Genomic DNA, 17,725 nt, shown 5'->3' on the forward strand with positions numbered 1-17,725 from the left:
GATCTACGCCTGCTTCAACCCAAGAGCTGCTTCAATCCGTTCTGCGAGCTCTTTCGCCGCGACTTCGACAACGGCGGGGGAATCGGCGTCGTTGAGGCGCAGATCTTGGGTTTGAGCATGGATTGCAGAGAGATCTGGGCAGCTGGGGGGACGACGCAGCCTCGGCTGCCTTTCCGACGACGGATCCACGATGACTTTTTCGATAATATCGAAAATATCGCGATATTATCGATAATATCGCGATATTTTGACGATAATGAGACGGATATGTGGGAAAATATCGGAGCCTCTGAAAAACGATAATATCTGCGAAATATCACCGATATTATCGATATTTAATACCATGCTCACAACAGAGACAGTTTTTATTAAAAACGCACCAATACGAAACTAACCCTAAAATTTGTTACAACTCTTCCATGCACGTATCATTCCTCTCGTGAGACGGTGCACCATCTCCTCTCTTCCCGCCTCGCCCCCACCAAAACTCCCGTCTCTCTCTCTCCAGTCTCTTTCTCTCTCTAAAATTAAAAGGGGCCGTTTCGAAAGGATATCAGGCCCACACGATCCCATCCCCAACATCAGCTTCCCTCTCTCCCCCCTCTCTCTGTAAACTTCTCTCTAGCCCTTGGAATTGTTCCGAAATTCTTTCCTAGATTTTTGATCAAGAAAAGCTTCAGCTTCTCGTACATTCAATCGTATATACGAATATACACAAATATATATTTATATACATATATATATATTATATACACATTATATTCTTTCTGTACATATAGCAATTGGATTGTTGGTGGAGCTCCCTCAGCGATCAATTCCGCGACGTAAGTCCCTCGTTACGACGCCGGTTGACCATTTCCTCCGTTTCATCAGTACCAATTTCGTTACAATTTATGAAATTTACAACAAAGTTAAAAACTTTCGATGTTTTGATGCTGTTTTGTTGGTGTGATCACTTATCATATAATTGAGTTGGCTGATTTTGATGTGATTTCCATGATTTTCGCAGTCGCCCGAGGAATTGTTCGGGATTTGATTGTATTGATCGATGTGAGGATTTCTGCTCACGGTACAAAATTTTCGTTTCGAATATGGTTCTTTTTCCGAGAATTTTATGCTTTGAATTCTATAGTTATGTTGATCATTTGGGCACTTGTAGCACAAAAAAAGTCAGCCAATTGTTACTTTTCTTAATGATTACGATTTATCGAATGCGAAAACTAGCTGAATTTGAAGAATTTCTTTTTTGTTTTTGTTGTTGTTTGTGATAATTTAGAGCTGTGGAGATGGCTACGGGGAGTAACATAGATATGCTATCAACCCTAGATAATAATCTGCAAGGATCCAATGGGAATTTAGAAGATGCTTTACAGAGTGAGCTTGAATTGATTCTGAGAGAGCAGCGCAATCAGCATGCCATTCATCGGGAGAGGGACATGAATATGTATAGGAGCGGCAGTGCCCCGCCAACTGTTGAGGGTTCGCTAACTGCTGTGGGTAGTCTCTTTAGGAACTCAGATTTTAGGGATGTGACTAGTAGGATTAGTAATAACAATGGGGTTTTGTCCGAAGATGAGATTCGATCTCATCCTGCTTATCTTTCGTACTACTATTCGCATGATAATATTAACCCAAGATTGCCTCCACCGTTGTTGTCGAGAGAGGATTGGCGTGTTGCACAGAGGTTTCAGGGTGGTGGGTCTTCTTTTGAAGGCATTGGGGACTGGAGGAGGAAGAAGTTGGCTGATGATGGTGATAGTTTGTCGCTGTTTTCCACACAGTTGGGACTACAAAGGGCAGAGGATGAGTTGATGGGGTTGAGGAATGCTAAAGGTTGCAATCTCCCTAAACAGACATCATCTGAGTGGCTTGATAGAAGCTCAGATGGTTTGATTGGTTTGTCGACAACTGGGTTTGGTGGAAGGAGAAAGAGTTTTGCTGACATTTTACAGGTAATCTATCTTCATTCTGCATTTTTTTTATTCCCTTTGTCTTGGCATTTGATTCTTTCACAAATTTTGTATGCTTGAGTATTTTGATGCTACCTGCCCCCTTTTGATTAGTATTTTCAGTTACATGGCTGTTTGAAGCTTGCATTACAGATAGCTTTTAGTTTACGTTTGATATTTATTGCATACTACACGAGATCGCACATTTTCCATAAGGGCGGGTACACCCTTCACACGGGGATGCAGAGCAAGGATGTAGCCAAGAGCATGATCCTGCTCTTAGAATTACTGTTGCAACTATCTGTCGTGGCTTCTATTGGAACCTTTCAATCTTGCTAGCCGTTGTATTATATGCACGTGACATGTTGAATGCATCATGCTGTACTTTATTTATCACTGTCTAAGTTCTCATTTCCATTTTCATGAAGGTTTTTTTCCTCTTCCTTTCCAAATATTCAGAAAGGTGCAGATGTTTATTAGTTCTTTCTTCCATATTTAATGCAGGAAGTTTTCATTATTCATATTCTTTAAATTGATATGCTTATACATGCACTTCACCGAGTAAATTCAAGCAATTTGGTTTGGGATGAAGTTCTTAGCTGCTATTTCTTGTTTCTTATTTTGGTGTCCTGTAAATTAATAACTGACGTTCTGCAGGAAGGACTTGATCAAACTGCGTCCTTGTCAGGTCCCCTGTCAAGGCCATCAAGTCATAACACTTTTGGTGATATCATGGATCCCACAGGCATGACTGATCCCCATCCAGTTGGGTTATCTAATGGAGTGGAGTCTGCAGAGGGTATGCATAATGGAGCAGCTCCACATGGCCTGGTGGGAGTTCGGAGCCATGGCCCAATGGCTTCTCATTCCTTTGCATCTGCTGTGGGTCCTTCTTTGCCAAGAAGCAGAACCCCTGAACAACTATTTGGCAGGTCCACCAGTTCTGGTCTCCTCCCTGTAGGGAGTAGAGTATTCCCTACCGAGAGGAAGAATGTTGCTAGTCCAGATATTAAAAATGATCGTTCTTCCAGCATGAATGATCTGGCTGATATTTCAGCCAATTTTTCTGGCTTAAGCCTGTCAAAAATTAGACCTGTAGATGATGATAGATGTATTCAGTCGCAGCTTCATGTGGATCTTGATAATCAGCATGATTTTCTGTTTAAGATGCCAAATGGGCATCAGAGGCTGCAGCCGGAACTGTTAGAGAAGGCAAATGCTGAAATTTTTTCTCTTCCTACTAATCATGCTCATCTAGCAAAGAAAAATGGAATCATAACAAACCGTACTACATCCTCTGGGCAAGCTAATTTTTCAAGAAGAACTTCTTCTCCCAGTCTGTACTCAAAAGGGAGTTCTTCAGGCTTTGGAGCTTTGGAAGGATCTAATGTTCATTACCAAGAAGCAAATCCACCAGGTATGGACTTTGATGGGCATGTTGCCGGGGCCTATCCTGTAAATCTGAAGTTGAATATGACAAGTGATAATCATCTTGGTGCAGGTAATTATGTAGTTTCTTAAATTTCATCCGCAATAACTTTTTTATTTTTTAAAATCAGCAGAGTACCTTGGTTGAATGGTCAGTCAGCACTTAGCATTGACAATGTTTCTCTCTCTCTCTCTCTCTCTCTCTCTCTCTCCCCCTCTCTCTCTCTCCCTCCCTCCTTTTCTTTTCTGGGTGCAGTAGCTATTGGTGATGAACAAAGTCTGAACAGACTGGGAAACAAAGTAGGGCCTGGTCTTCATTCTTCTGTTATGGACCCATCTTATATTCAGTTTTTGCAAAGAACTGATTATGCAGCACGTAATGTAACTAGTCCAAGTGGTTATCCTCTGAGCAAAAACCACTTTGGCACTTTGCATGGAGACTTAGAGGGGCTTCAGAAGGCATATCTTGAGGCATTGCTTGCTCAAAGGAAGCAACAGTATGAGTTGTCAGTTTTAGGTAAATCTGGCGGTTTTAATCATGGTTATTTTGGGAACCCACCATATGGGCTTGGCATGTATCCAGGAAATCCGATGGCAAATTCGCTTCATCCTTCTATTGGGTATGGTAGTCCAATGTTTGAGAGTGAGAAGATTGCCCGCTTTAATTCTATGTTGAGAAGTTCAATGGGAGGGTCGGTTAGCTCCTGGAACTCAGATATTGGAAACAACCTAGAAGGACGGCATGCATCATCATTATTAGATGAATTCAAGAACAATAAGAACAAGTCTTTTGAATTTGCGGACATTGTTGATCACGTAATTGAATTCAGGTATGTATAGTGTTTTTCTTCAGTGTATATTCTTCTTAGGTTGCTTTGGCTGCAATTTTGACTTCAGTTTCTTCTGAGCAAAATTGTAGTACCGACCAGTATGGAAGTCGCTTTATTCAGCAGAAACTAGAAACAGCCACTGTGGAAGAAAAAATGAAGATATTTCCAGAGATTATTCCTCATGCTCGCGCCTTGATGACTGATGTATTCGGAAATTATGTCGTACAGAAAGTATAATCTCTGTATTTCAAATGCTTGAAAATTCTTTCCTTTCTGTTTAAAGTTATTAATTTAGTTCTGCGTGAAATTGCAGTTTTTTGAGCATGGTACAGAAAGTCAAAGAAAAGAGTTAACCAGCCAACTTACTGGCCATGTTTTGCCTCTCAGTCTTCAAATGTATGGTTGTAGAGTGATCCAGAAGGTGATTTCCTGATCCTCAAAGTCTTGATCTACCAATGCCTTTCTATGTGTTAGCTTTACCCCTTTGATCTGCCTCAACATTTGCATAGCATGGATACAAATTCCTTTTCTCCATTTTTTTTACTTTGCAGAACTCTTTCTATCATGGTGTTTGGTGTTATTCATACCACTTACATGCTTCATTGCTACGAGAAAATAATGTACTATATTGCATCTGGCTACCAGTAGCTTCATGTGATGTTCTTGTTAGGTTAGAAAACTAGACCAATGTAAATGAAAAAGGAGTTTTGGAAAAATTTAAGAAAGATGCCATCCACATGTTATGTATAAACACAATGCTCCTGTCTTGTATGACCTTCATCGTGACAGATAACTATATATGTTACTATGCTTCCCTCCTCCATTGTGGAAAAGACACTTTGGCACCACATTGAGAAAAACAATGACCCAATAGTCATATTATTTAAGAGTTGTTTAAGTATGGTATGAGATGAATCGTACTTGGAAAATAAGAGTTAATGCTCTAAATTTTACCTCAGGCTTTGGAAGTGGTTGATGTGAATCATCAGGCACAGATGGTGTCGGAGCTTGATGGTTCAATCATGAAATGCGTCCGTGATCAGAATGGGAATCATGTCATTCAGAAGTGTATAGAATGTATCCCTCAAGATAAAATTCAATTTATAATTTCATCCTTCTATGGGCAAGTTGTCACACTATCCACTCATCCTTATGGATGCCGTGTTATACAGGTTAGTTGTTTGCATCTTCTTTCCCTGTGTGGGGATTCTTTATATTTACTTGTGTGATCCCTTTTGGTGCTTACAGAGGGTTCTGGAACATTGCAATGATTCAAACACACAACAAATAATCATGGATGAAATCATGCAATCTGTATGCATTTTGGCACAAGATCAATATGGAAATTACGTCATTCAGGTATTCAATACTCAGTATATATACAGTTGAGCTGCTGTGTTATATTTATTTTTCCATATATAGCCATGGATTTGTTCTATTCTGTTAAATGAGTTATGTTCCAGAAAATATGCATTGTTTTGGATGCAAATGCTTTTCTACAAAAAGGAAAAAGAATATTGGATCTTTGGGCATGAGGGGACATATTGGCCTAACACTATGACAACTTGTTTGCTTAGCAAATATTATTGAACCTGATAACCAGAATTCAACTTGTTTAAGATTATTCTGAGCATGTGTACAGAATTAGATGCCGAGGTACTTTATATTTTTGTTTTCATTGGTAGATCGTATGCCTTGTAGCTTATACCATTCATGATATGCCTCCTGTGATCTCATTTATGTGATTCATCTGAGCATTGAGACAAAACTGGATGCCAAGGTACTTGATTGTCTTTTTCAGTCTGTCTTTTTCTTTGATTGAAAAGCCGATGCTGTTTATAGTGTGTTCTCACTTTTGTTTTCACAACCGATAGTAGTCATGCTTTGTCTTTGCTTTGAGACCCTATGCTATTTGTGATATCTAGCATCAAGTATATATATGTGGTGGAAATACCCATATACATATCATCAACTGTGCGTATCTGATATAAATACTCTTGTTTGGTAGCACGTCCTTGAACATGGTAAACCGCATGAACGGACTGCAATTATCCACAAGCTCGCAGGACAAATTGTGAAGATGAGTCAGCAGAAGTTTGCTTCTAATGTTGTGGAGAAGTGCTTAACTTTTGGGAATGCTGATGAGCGCCAGTTTTTAGTGAATGAGATGCTGGGTTCAACTGATGAAAATGAGCCCTTACAGGTCTAAAATTAACGTTTTCCATACAGAAGATAATATATACTTTCAAGATAGTCTATACTAGCTATGGAAATTCTTACATGAATTTAGCACATTGCACATCACATTTGACTGTACAATGAAATTAACGCTACCGACTGCTGCCAGTCTACGAAGTTCACACTTCGCACTGCCACAATTGAAAATCCACATGGTCACGCATACGTAACAAAATATGCGATGCTTCAAGGTCATGAATTTTTTAGGTTTTGATGCATGACCCAATTTTTCAATTGCAAATGTGCAGGCCATGATGAAAGATCCCTTTGGAAACTACGTTGTGCAGAAGGTTCTTGAGACTTGTGATGATCAGAGTCTTGAGTTGATTCTTTCTCGCATTAAGGTTCATTTGACTGCCCTGAAGAAGTATACCTACGGCAAACATATCGTTTCTCGTGTCGAGAAACTCATCACAACTGGAGGTGAGCCTTTTCCTACATATTTCTTTTACAGATTTGCAGAGTAAAAGACCTAACAGATTTTGATCTATCATATGCAGAAAGGCGCATAGGGTTGTCAGCCTCGTGTTCTTCTTGAGGCACCCAATCTGGAGCGAGCAGAAGGCATTTTTCCTATTGCCACCATGAATAAGTATGCACCTTGTACAGCTAACATGGACAGTGACCTTAGCAAGTTCGTTCAGTTGTTCGTATAAATACACAAAGAAGCTATAGTTGTAAATAAGCATGGAATCCGGCGCCCCCTGCGATATAGTGTTTTTGTCTATCCCCCTCCTAGTATATATTTTGGCTCGCCGGTTCTAATCTGACCAGGAAAACTCGGCATGGAAGAGGGTCAGTCCTTGGGCTCGAGAATTTACCGGTACAAGGTTCGTTGTCTATTTTACAGTCTCTAGTGTAAATGGTTAATAGCAATTTGAAAGAGAGGGTAAATAGGGAGTGTTCATATATGCTGGGGCTTTCGACTTTGAAAACTACTTGTGTAAATACACCTGCAATTTTCTCGAGGAGATATATATATTACTTGTCTTTTGCAGATATCTTGTTCTTTCCTTTGTTCCTTCATTTTCTGCTTCATGACTTCTCGCATTACAAGTATGCATATCGCGAGTAAAACTCGAATTGTACAGGTTCCTAAAGGATTAATTCAAATTGTTACAATAGAAATGAGTGAAAGAGCACCCACAAAATTCAACAAAAGGGGAAGAATCGGTTTTTTTACAATACACCCGGTGTATGAGATGCACGTGTTTGAACAGGTTTAAGGATTCGGCCATGCAAATCCAGCCGTCCAATGAACCGGTGAACATAGTGGAATTTCGCGTAACGGCAAAGAACGCGTAATTTTCCAAAGTTTAAGCTTCCAATTTCATTTCTAATTTTGAACTCCTCTGTCAGACAAGTAAGAACACTCTGCAATCTCCTTTCCATCTTCAATTTCCGTATGCGAATCCAATCGATCAACAAACCGGTTTTTCACTCTCCTATTCTTCAAGATCGCGGCCGACTCCCTCATCAAATCAATGTACTTCATCCTCACCCCCGAAAGCGGATGCCTCCCAATAGCAGACTCATCACAGTAAGCCTCTTTGAGGATTGCAGTGCAAGTCTTGTTCCTCAGAGACAAGTAAAACATATGGGGATGCCTCTCAAACGCCTTGTGCACTTTCTGCGGCATCCCCATATGTTTCTTAAGACACAGAAGCTTCTTCCTCTCTGCTGAATGCTCAACAAACAGACTCAGCAACTCATGAAGAAGCCCCACCACGCGCTTCTCCGATACATCACTGTCCGGATCCAGATGAGAAAAATCCTCGTAAGGTGAAACGTAGGGAAGCTTCTGAAACTCCTCCAACCAACCCACAATCTTCCTCCTCAGCCTCAAACCCTTAGAGGGGAAAAGTGGGAACTCAACTGCCTCCATCGGAGCTCCGAAATAAACCCCTCTCTTCATTGCATTCCTCTGCACCACAGACAACACCTTCTCACTACTCTCAACAGCCAACCCCCGCAACCCATCCTCCATCTCCACAAATCTAAAACTCTCATCCAAATTGGCATCCGGGTTTCGCACGAAATCATCGGGGAAACCCAAATACCACTGCATTCCCTGAACAATATTCAAAGGCAAGATCTTTTTTTCACTCATCAGAATCAACCTTTTCAACCTATCCCTCAAATCCTCCCTACTTTCCTCACAAACCCTTTTCTCCTCCCTATCGATCTCATCAGCTTCTGGGGTCAATCTAAACCATGGAAGATTGTGTTTCGGGCCAGTAAACTCCTCGAAAATCAAAGGGTACAGCCTCAGAAACCTTGCAACCTTCATGGGGACCTCCAGTTGAATCCCCCTTTTGGAAACATCAGAGATTGGGATGCATCCATTGGGGTTTTGGGCAATCAAATTCTTGAGGGAAATGATGGGTTTAAGAACAATGGACTTGTGGATTTGATCGAGTGAATCAAAGTAAGGGTCTTTCTTCCATTTCATGTACACATCGACGTAGGTGGATTTCTGGGTGTGGGTGTGAGGAGGGTTTTGGGGGAGGTGCAGGAAGGAAAAGGTTGGGTTTAAGGAGGGGAAAATTAGGGTTTTTAGGGTTTTGGAGGTGGGTTTCTTGAGTAACATGTGTAGGGGTTTAGGGGACAATCAGATAAATCTGTGGAGGATTTCAGAAAGACAAACTGCGAGGTTGCAGCAATGGCGGCCTTTTGTAGGAAGTTTCAGTCAAGCTCGATTTTATAGGTTCCTATGTTAAATAGAAATAAAAAAAGGTAAAATTGAAAGAGGGCCCAACCGGGTTCCAACCGGTGGAAAATGATCTATCTCCTAATCATTTCCACCTAATCATCCTCATCAAACAATCTGGATCATTAAAATTTGATTAAAATGTTAAAGTTATTATAACCTTTACAGTGGATCCCTGTTTTTAGTCGTTGGATTAAATTTCAAGAACTCAAATTATTTGATGAAGAGAATTAGATGGAAATGATCCATTTCCCCAACCGCTGACCACTTGATCTGCAATCGAATGTTCTACCATTGAGCCACGGACCCTTTAAATAAGAAATTTTTAGTTACATTACTTGTATATCAGCCTAATTTTTTTTTTTTTAACAAATGATTTTATCTACACTAAAGAGGATGAGGTAAACTTAGCCTACTAACAATAATGTGGTTTAAATTCGTCTTTGACGAGAATCGAACTTAAAATCTTTCACTTAAGAATATCACTAAGTTATAGTATTAAGTGGTATATTAGACTATTTCTTAACGCCACACATTTTTTTATTTCAAATTTCAGAAAGAAAGAAAAAAATAGTACTAACCACAAATTTCGAAATAACAAACTCCCGTAACCAAATAATAACATATCCATTCCGAGTTTTTATCGTTTATAGCCAAAATTTAGTCTTTACTCTCAAAAATATCAATTTTTATAATATTTTTCAAATATAGCAAAAACCAACTTGAACATACCTAAATACCCTTATAAAGTTATAATAAAACCAATTTACAAAAGCTAAAACTTGTTTAACCTTCTGCGTTTGTTCAAACTTCAAAGATGGAGACTAAAGTTAAACAAAATGAAAATAGACATATACTGCAGAGGCTCTGCCACTACAATTTTCACCAGTAAATACTTGAGTTAATTGGATAGCAATTAATGGAGGATTAATGTCTATAATTTTTTTGGTTCCATTTAATATTTTATTTTTTTGGTTCCATACAGTTATGAGTTCGTATATATTGGCGTCAGTTTCTTGCAATTAGGTTTTAACTTTTAAGGTATACTACTCCTTTTTTTTTTAGTTAAAATTCATCTTTTCAATTTGATTGGTATATTTCAACTTGTTTCCTTAGTTTTATGTTCTAATTTCTTTTCTTTTATTGCTATTTCGTTATTGAATTTCAATTTTTGGTAAGGGAATCATAGTGGTTGTTTGGCCTTAGGATCTACCGTATAATAAAGTATTATTATTTTGTAAATTTGTTTAACCCAAAAGGATGGAAGTTCTCATCAGGCTACCTGCAAATTAGGAAGAAACCGAATTAGGTTTTGGTGTGTATGTTTAGAGTTGTTGAAATAGGGCTCGGCTTGAAGACTTGGTTTATTGGATAGAGGAAGAAGATGAAGAAGGGATGGCGAGGGAGCATCCCAATAACACGAGTTTTAATTTTATGGGTATTTAGGTCAATTCAATCAGATTTTTGGCTATATTTGAAAGAATTTGTAAAAATTGACATTTGTGAATTTAGAGGGTAAATTTTGGTTAGAATTGATAAATACTCGTCCATTCCCATGGTGCTGACATGGACTTCGATGCCAAGGAGAAATTGTACCATACAATCGGAAATATATATATCTCCCTTAGGTTTTAAAGGGTTTACATATATCTTCTTAAAAAAAAAAGGGTTTACATATAAAATCACAGGAAAAATTTCGGAGAGTTTTTATATTTAAAAAGTTTAGGGGAGGAACGCTACTTCATCAGGGCATACTATAAGTCTTTTTGAGAATTTACAGAGGGGCCGGTGCCTTCTTTGTTGATTTTTAAAGATCGCCTAATAACACAGAACTACTGACAGCGGAACCCGAATCTTCGTGTGCCGACACACAAAGCAGGTACCTTTATCAACTGAACGAACCTTTGTCGGCTGAATCGGGGAGCTTTGTTCAAATAGAATCACAAAGTATTCAAAAAGAAAGATTTTTTTAGTGTTCTGGTTGAGTCCATTTTCTGTTAATATCTGAACATAATGTGAAGTGAAGGTACAAAATTGAATGGAAAGAAAGATTTACTATAATTAAGAATAAAAACGATGAATTTATTTACAGAAAGGAACGACAAATCCTCTATATATCAAAGGTATGTTAAAAGCAAAAACTCATCTAAATCAAAGAAGATATAACATGTACAAGGGAGTTGGTGAAGAATCAGCTGCCGGTGCAAATGCAGAGCAGAACAAGCAAAGGAACGCCATTCTGCCCCCTGCTCCAGGGAGCCAAAGATAGAGAACGTAAACGCGACACTGAAGCTTCCTCAACAGAAAACTAGGACTCGTTGCAGATGTAGATTCCTGGTTTCAAAGGTTCCACCATTTCTTCTTTTTCCTTAAGCTGGGCGGAGGAAGTTCTGAACAAGAAAACAAAATACAAAGGAAAGATAACAAATGTTAACGCCAGTCATGTCGTTTAATGTGTTCTTTTATTTCCCAGTAGATGTATGTAAAAAACGCTTATTTTGATTTACCTCCTTCGGGATAAATCGAATTGTAATGCACTTCGGCCCAAAAGCTCAAGCAGATAACTGCACAAGTGAAATATAAGCAAACATGACCAAATACGGTGACTAGAGGAGAGAGGAGGGATGAAAGATGGAAGTTTATTATCTTCTAAAACCGTTACCTCTATTGGACTTTTGAACGTGAGGAAGGATTTCAATGTAACATGTATCTCGGAAAGAAGTTATTACAAATATCTTGACACCATACTGCAATAAAATAATGAACATATCAGTCGACAATTGAATGTTTCTCTACGAACTGATGGACACCCATATAAAAGCAAAATATTAAGCAAAAAAATAAAAACTAGCAAAAAGGGAGTGCCTCATACCGAATCTGCGGCAGCCTGCAATGTGACATGATCACCCCATTCACCATTCCTATTTCATCCATGTCAAGCAGAATTAGTAAATAAACAAGAAAAAGATGTAAGCTTTAGGATAGAAGATTATGGATAAAGAGATTAGCACACTACTTGCTCATCTTGTTTAGATAATCAACATAACCCATAAGAACGTAACCCTCGTACATTTCAGGGTGACTCATCAGCTGAGACATAAAAAAGATGAGTAAAAAGAGTTAAATTACAAAATATCATCTTCAAAACCTTCACAAGAATAACTTGAATTTAACTACTAAAGATCCACTTACTGAAATGCCAACCAACCTGTTGAATAATTTGGTCTCTTACAACACCATGGTATTCAGGAGAACGATATAGTTGATCTGATAAAGCACGAAACTGGGAAATAAAACAATAGTGAGACACTATCAACTTAACTCAGAAGAGGACTCTGGAATATTGCAAGCTAGATATGTGAAATTACAAGTATAAAGATATGTTACATATACATTTGAGCAGTGCATTTACAATCCAGAAAGAAAAAAGTATTGAAAGAGTAGTGGGAATGGGGAAAAAGTTGTTTCAATCTAGACTGCATCAGATTATTCATTGCGAATACACCGCTTGATGTACTTCAACAAAAATTGGATGCTCAGTAAATTTTTGTTTATCATTTTAAAATGAAAGAATAAAAATGATAGACCAATCATTTAAGTAAAATAATACCAACCTGACAGTTACCATCTCCCTGGACCTTACACTCCACCAAATCATACAATTGCAGCCTATTGAAGAAAAAGAAAAAAATTAGACACCTGAAGTGAAACACCCAATACTATCGATCTATTAAAAAAAATCAGACACAGAAATATAGGTTTGACAATATATCCCGGGAGACAATTCATTACTCATAAATAAAGTATATAATACGTGGAACTAACATAAAATACCTATCCAAAAGCCTCTGATGATCTGATAACTGTTCATCCTCTGAGGGTAATTTTTCATTCGTTTTAGGAACATGCTGCCAAAAGAATGATGATAATGTGAATCCCATTTTGCAATAAACATTAAACTAAAAATGTGTCTTGGCATGCAATAAAGTTTCCTAACAAAAAACAAATTGACAAATGGATACTGATCTATTCCCACACTATCCCGAATATTTATACCAGGAGACCAATTTCTACCAATTTAAACAAATAAACTTTCAGTCTGTGATGAGTGGGGGGTGTAATCGCAGAAGAGAGTGGCTGGGTGAAGGGAGGGAATTGCGATTTGGGGTTGTGGGTTGGGCGTTGGCAGGCTGTCTGGGTGCTGTTTGGAAAAGTGGGTGGGGCAGAATTTTGTCGGGGAATGCTCAATGCCGGAATTAACGGGGTGGCTGGTTGTTTGCTTGCTGTGGAGGTGACTGCGGCAGCTCATGACATCGGGTAAAGAGAGACAGAGAGGTTTCGTTTTTTTACTTCTTTAGTCTTATCTTTTATTTCTTTTTAGTTTTTTTTTATTGTTTTAAATTTTTTTAACAATTTTAATTAAAAAAGTTCGTGTGGTATCACATAATTTGCTTTATAGGCCACATATGATTCATCTCAACATGCGAAGAACCATATTGATGAGTGTACAGTATACAAGTGATGAAATTGATGAGTTTGAAACATAAAAGATCATTTGTGATTAAAATTCGTTTCATAATTAATAGTATAGAACACTTCTTCCTTACAGAACAGATATTTTAAGAGAAAATTTGGTACAACTACTAAATATTATATGTTCTATTACGAAAGAAAATGTGTTCAGATTCAGCCCACCCCATTTCTGAATCCTGGCTTCATCCCTGGATAGATGACCAGCGGATGATATGCATAATCTTTTGATAATTAAATGGCAGCAGCAAGACGCCATAAAAGCTAGACTTACAGGTACAGAAGCCATCTGATTCAATCTTCTCCCTACTTCACCATCAAGAGAAAATTCATCTGTTATGTCCAGTGAATGCAAAAAGTCTTCCCCATTAATAGAGTATTCTCCTTCGCAGTGATCACTTGCTACCTCGTTTCCATTTCTCCTTGGATCATCCACCCCATGTTGATTATGTCTATAATCATCGGTGTCCATATTTCTGCCGAAATCATTTACTGCATCCTGAACATTTTCAAGCCCTACAGATTTCCAACATTTCATCTTAACAAGGAGAACAAATACACAAAATCAAATCAGAGAACTTAACGAGAATGTCAATTTGCATAATCCCATACCAGAACCACTGTGCCTAGTTGATGGACCAAGCCAATCCTGCTCAAGAATTGACGCTTCCAACTGCCCATCTCCATAACCAGAAGCTCCAGATGTTTCTACAGAAGCGAACCTCGACAACTCTTCTTGATAAGCATGAGCTATAATCTCATCATTCTCCACAATACAAGGCTCAACATAACCTTCTCTAACATACTCTACTTGACTAAAATCCTGGTCGTATCGCGTAACAGTACTATGAGAATTATCATTCGACAATGTGCAAACATCCAAGAGATGGAGACCCCAGCGAAGCACGTCGGGATCAAGGTTATATGTCTTCATCTGCTCGTTTAACATCTATCTAGCAACACTACCTCTGCTCCTGAAGTACCTAGCATCCCCGTTAAATTTCAATAACCGAAAAAAACTCGAAAAGGGCATAATCATAACAATAGAAACTGCATTATTTGCAATCTATTAAACTAAGTTCACGGTCATATAATCGGTTTCCTCAAAATCTATCTATAATTTCAATAAAAAATCCGAACTTTAAACTAACCCAACAGTAAAATCCAAAAAAAGAAACAAATATATTGCACATAAAGTTAAAAAAACTTTAAATTTCACAGAGCAGAACATGAATCACAAAACCCTAATCCTAAAAATTCCAATAAAATTCAGAAACGCTTCAAACTTTGAATTTAAAACCTACCCAGCAAAATTAAAAGAAAAAAAACCAACCTTTGAAGCCAAATTACGGGGGCCGGAAGAATTTTGGGAGCCAAACGGAAGGGGTCGCAAATGCACGCGCCACCTGGGGGAGGAAGATAAGAAAGTGGTTGTTGAAACTGGAAACCGCCGTTGGATTTGGCGTGTTTTGGAGAAATCGAAAAATCCCGTTGGGGTTATATAAGGCTCGCTTTTCGCAGAGGGAACCTGAAACAAAGGGAAACAAACCGCCCCCACGATGATTTGGCACGCGGAGCACTGGTCACCGGGATCTGCCGGTTTCCCGGTGATTGTGCCACGTGTTGGCTTGTTAAGGCTGGTTTGGGATATAGAGAATCATAGTTGGATGTGTCACATGATAAATGTTTAATTGTAACGAAAACACAAGTGGTACACTAAGGGTTTTAATAGAAGTTGTGGAAAATTTTATTTTTTAAGTTATTAATTTTTTAGCACACATATCTCGCTATTTGTATAGTAACACGTGGTGTACCACCATATGTATCGGTCACATTGAAAAATCTGTCGTGTCACAAGATAAGCATGTGGGCCTAGTAGTAGGTATGAAATGAGAATACCAACAGGATCCTCTCTAGATTCTTTTGATGAGGATCTTAGGGATTCGTGAATCGTAGGGGTGGGTTCGGTTTAATTCAGTTCGGTTTTTTGCCAAAACCGAAACCAAACCGAAATTTCGGTTCGGTTCGGTTCGGTTCATTTTTTTTTCGGTTTTTTTCGGTTCGGTTTTTTTTCGGTTCGGTTTTTTTCGGTTCGGTTTCGGTTTTTTGTTTTTTTTTTCTTTCAAAAAATGAAAAACATTGAAATTTTAAATTTTAACGTATCCAACATAATCATAACACAAGCATTCTAACTATAATCAAAGACAATGAAAATAAACATTTAAAGTTGAACTAAAATCATCAATCAAGTCTTCCAAAGTCCAAACTAACAACATCACAACACAAAAATCGTACAAATGACTTAGAAAAGTTAAATTGTATGATGTTGTTCAAATATCAGGGTTGTTTGCTTGTAACTGCATGTTGACAACTTGATTAGTAAAAGAAATGCGTGGGTGGATTTATTTAGTGTGTGTTGGATTCTTTTCCATCACAAATTCCCTAAGTAATCTACCCGAAATAAATGTTTATAGATTCTGTTACATGTTATATGAGAGTAGATTTGGAAAAGAAAGCTGAGACAAAAGTAGACAGTGCTATGGAGATGGATGTAGGTACTTCAGGATGAGGTTTGGCTCCGGAACCTTATATGGGGGATAAATAATAGGTTAGGGTTTAAAGTTTTTATAGGACTTTTTTTTAATATTTTGAGCTTAAAGTTTGGCAACACATTGGGTTTAGCATATTTTAACTTACAAATTGGGTTTAGAAAATAATATCCAAAACAAATAATTAAATAAAAAAATTAATTTAATTAATTCGGTTCGGTTCGGTTTGGTTCGGTTTCTAGATCACTAAAACCGAACCGAACCAAAAGAATTCGGTTCGGTTCGGTTTTTTCAATTCGGTTCGGTTTTTTTGTTCGGTTCGGTTTTTTCGGTTTCGGTTCGGTTTGGTTTTCGGTTTTTTTCGGTTTTCGGTTTTTTGAACCCACCCCTAGTGAATCGTGTATGTTCGTACATCGTGCGATCAGTTTTTATCAAATACTATTTTATGTTTTTTTTTTAAATAAAAATATTTAAAATAATTTCTGATCGCACCATATACGATAAACGGATACGATTTATGAATTTCCGAATTGCTCACTAGAATGGATTCGGACTCATGAGAATATATTGGGACAAATGTAGTGAAAATCTTTTACCCTTTTAACAATCAACCTGAAAATCGAAAATTTAGGGTATCAAGGGGATAATATTTGCTTGAGGATTTCACATTCCTTATTTGGTGACATAAATTAATGGTAATACAACACATGCTTTGTTGTTTTAAATTCTCGTACCGACTCAAAGACGTTAAATAACGCTTTAACATGGATTTTTAAAAACCGATACAACATTTGTTGCAAATTCTACAATGATGATTGCAAGGCATGTTGAAGAAATGATTAGTTACATCATTATTTTGATGATTGATTTTCTTTTGCGTGATCAGTTATTTATATTGTAACATGTGTGCAATTATTAACATTTGATGTGGTGTACCACTTGTACTCCTTCTCCCATTAGAGTTGGTTCTTTTGACATAACATTCTTAAACCCGCCTCTTGATCCCGAAGCGATTAGAAAGCGAACTAGGATCTACAAGATATGACTTTGACTGCCTTTGAATCTTGGTTCATGTGTGTATCTATTGAATTTTGTGAATGGTATATTCATCATAAGACAATCAGGTACAAGAGATAGCAAATATATATGTGCTAGAGGGAAGAAAACAAGACTACCTATCCCTCCTTGATTTACGTCTAAAGCTAACCAAAAAAAAAAAACAAATATGACACATCCCTTGAATTAAAGGAATTGACAACAAGACAAATAAGACACATCCCTTGAATTAAGGGAATTGACAACACTATCTATCACCCTAAAATCCTTTGTACGGTGAACATGCAACCTAACCTAACCCTAGTTGCCATTCTTTCTTCCAATACTCCCCCTCAAGCTGGATCAAAGGGATTAATTGATCCAAGCTTGAACAAAAGACGCTGAAAATTAGCAGAGGTTAATCCTTTTGTGAAAATATCCGCAAGTTGATCATGA

General features: G+C 37.9%; 3 protein-coding genes across 9 annotated transcripts; 1 reads left to right on the forward strand and 2 right to left on the reverse strand.

Annotated features, from left to right (window-relative positions):
* Nucleotides 1-464: 464 nt before the first annotated feature.
* On the forward strand, nt 465-7,444 carry LOC126632372 (pumilio homolog 4-like). 2 transcript variants are annotated; one of them, XM_050302761.1, is made up of 12 exons: nt 465-824; nt 1,010-1,069; nt 1,277-1,952; nt 2,607-3,450; nt 3,637-4,207; nt 4,297-4,438; nt 4,521-4,628; nt 5,167-5,379; nt 5,456-5,566; nt 6,216-6,410; nt 6,694-6,868; nt 6,946-7,444. In XM_050302761.1, the coding sequence occupies exons 3-12, from the start codon at nt 1,287-1,289 to the stop codon at nt 6,981-6,983; spliced, it is 3,063 nt and encodes a 1,020-aa protein (XP_050158718.1). In that variant the 5' UTR covers nt 465-824; nt 1,010-1,069; nt 1,277-1,286; the 3' UTR covers nt 6,984-7,444. The 2 variants fall into 2 exon arrangements, with proteins under 2 accessions (XP_050158718.1, XP_050158709.1); XM_050302752.1 differs by having other exon boundaries at nt 467-824; nt 3,634-4,207.
* A 27-nt stretch (nt 7,445-7,471) lies between these two features.
* Nucleotides 7,472-9,140, reverse strand: LOC126632413 (protein WHAT'S THIS FACTOR 9, mitochondrial). The gene has a single exon (XM_050302825.1). It carries the CDS (start codon nt 9,033-9,035, stop codon nt 7,782-7,784), a length of 1,254 nt encoding a protein of 417 aa, XP_050158782.1. The 5' UTR covers nt 9,036-9,140; the 3' UTR covers nt 7,472-7,781.
* Nucleotides 9,141-11,189: 2,049 nt separating this feature from the next.
* On the reverse strand, nt 11,190-15,208 carry LOC126632431 (OVARIAN TUMOR DOMAIN-containing deubiquitinating enzyme 9). 6 transcript variants are annotated; one of them, XM_050302883.1, is made up of 11 exons: nt 15,036-15,208; nt 14,298-14,659; nt 13,960-14,201; nt 12,990-13,063; nt 12,770-12,824; nt 12,364-12,438; nt 12,172-12,245; nt 12,028-12,076; nt 11,818-11,902; nt 11,663-11,719; nt 11,190-11,545 (listed from the first exon to the last, which is right to left on the reverse strand). In XM_050302883.1, the coding sequence occupies exons 2-11, from the start codon at nt 14,632-14,634 to the stop codon at nt 11,496-11,498; spliced, it is 1,098 nt and encodes a 365-aa protein (XP_050158840.1). In that variant the 5' UTR covers nt 14,635-14,659; nt 15,036-15,208; the 3' UTR covers nt 11,190-11,495. The 6 variants fall into 6 exon arrangements, with proteins under 6 accessions (XP_050158840.1, XP_050158832.1, XP_050158828.1 ...); XM_050302875.1 differs by having other exon boundaries at nt 14,298-14,668; XM_050302871.1 differs by having other exon boundaries at nt 15,019-15,208.
* Between the last annotated feature and the right edge of the window lie 2,517 nt (nt 15,209-17,725).

The sequence above is a fragment of the Malus sylvestris genome, chromosome 1 (genome assembly GCF_916048215.2).
Source record: "Malus sylvestris chromosome 1, drMalSylv7.2, whole genome shotgun sequence".
In the NCBI taxonomy this organism is placed as follows: domain Eukaryota; kingdom Viridiplantae; phylum Streptophyta; class Magnoliopsida; order Rosales; family Rosaceae; genus Malus; species Malus sylvestris.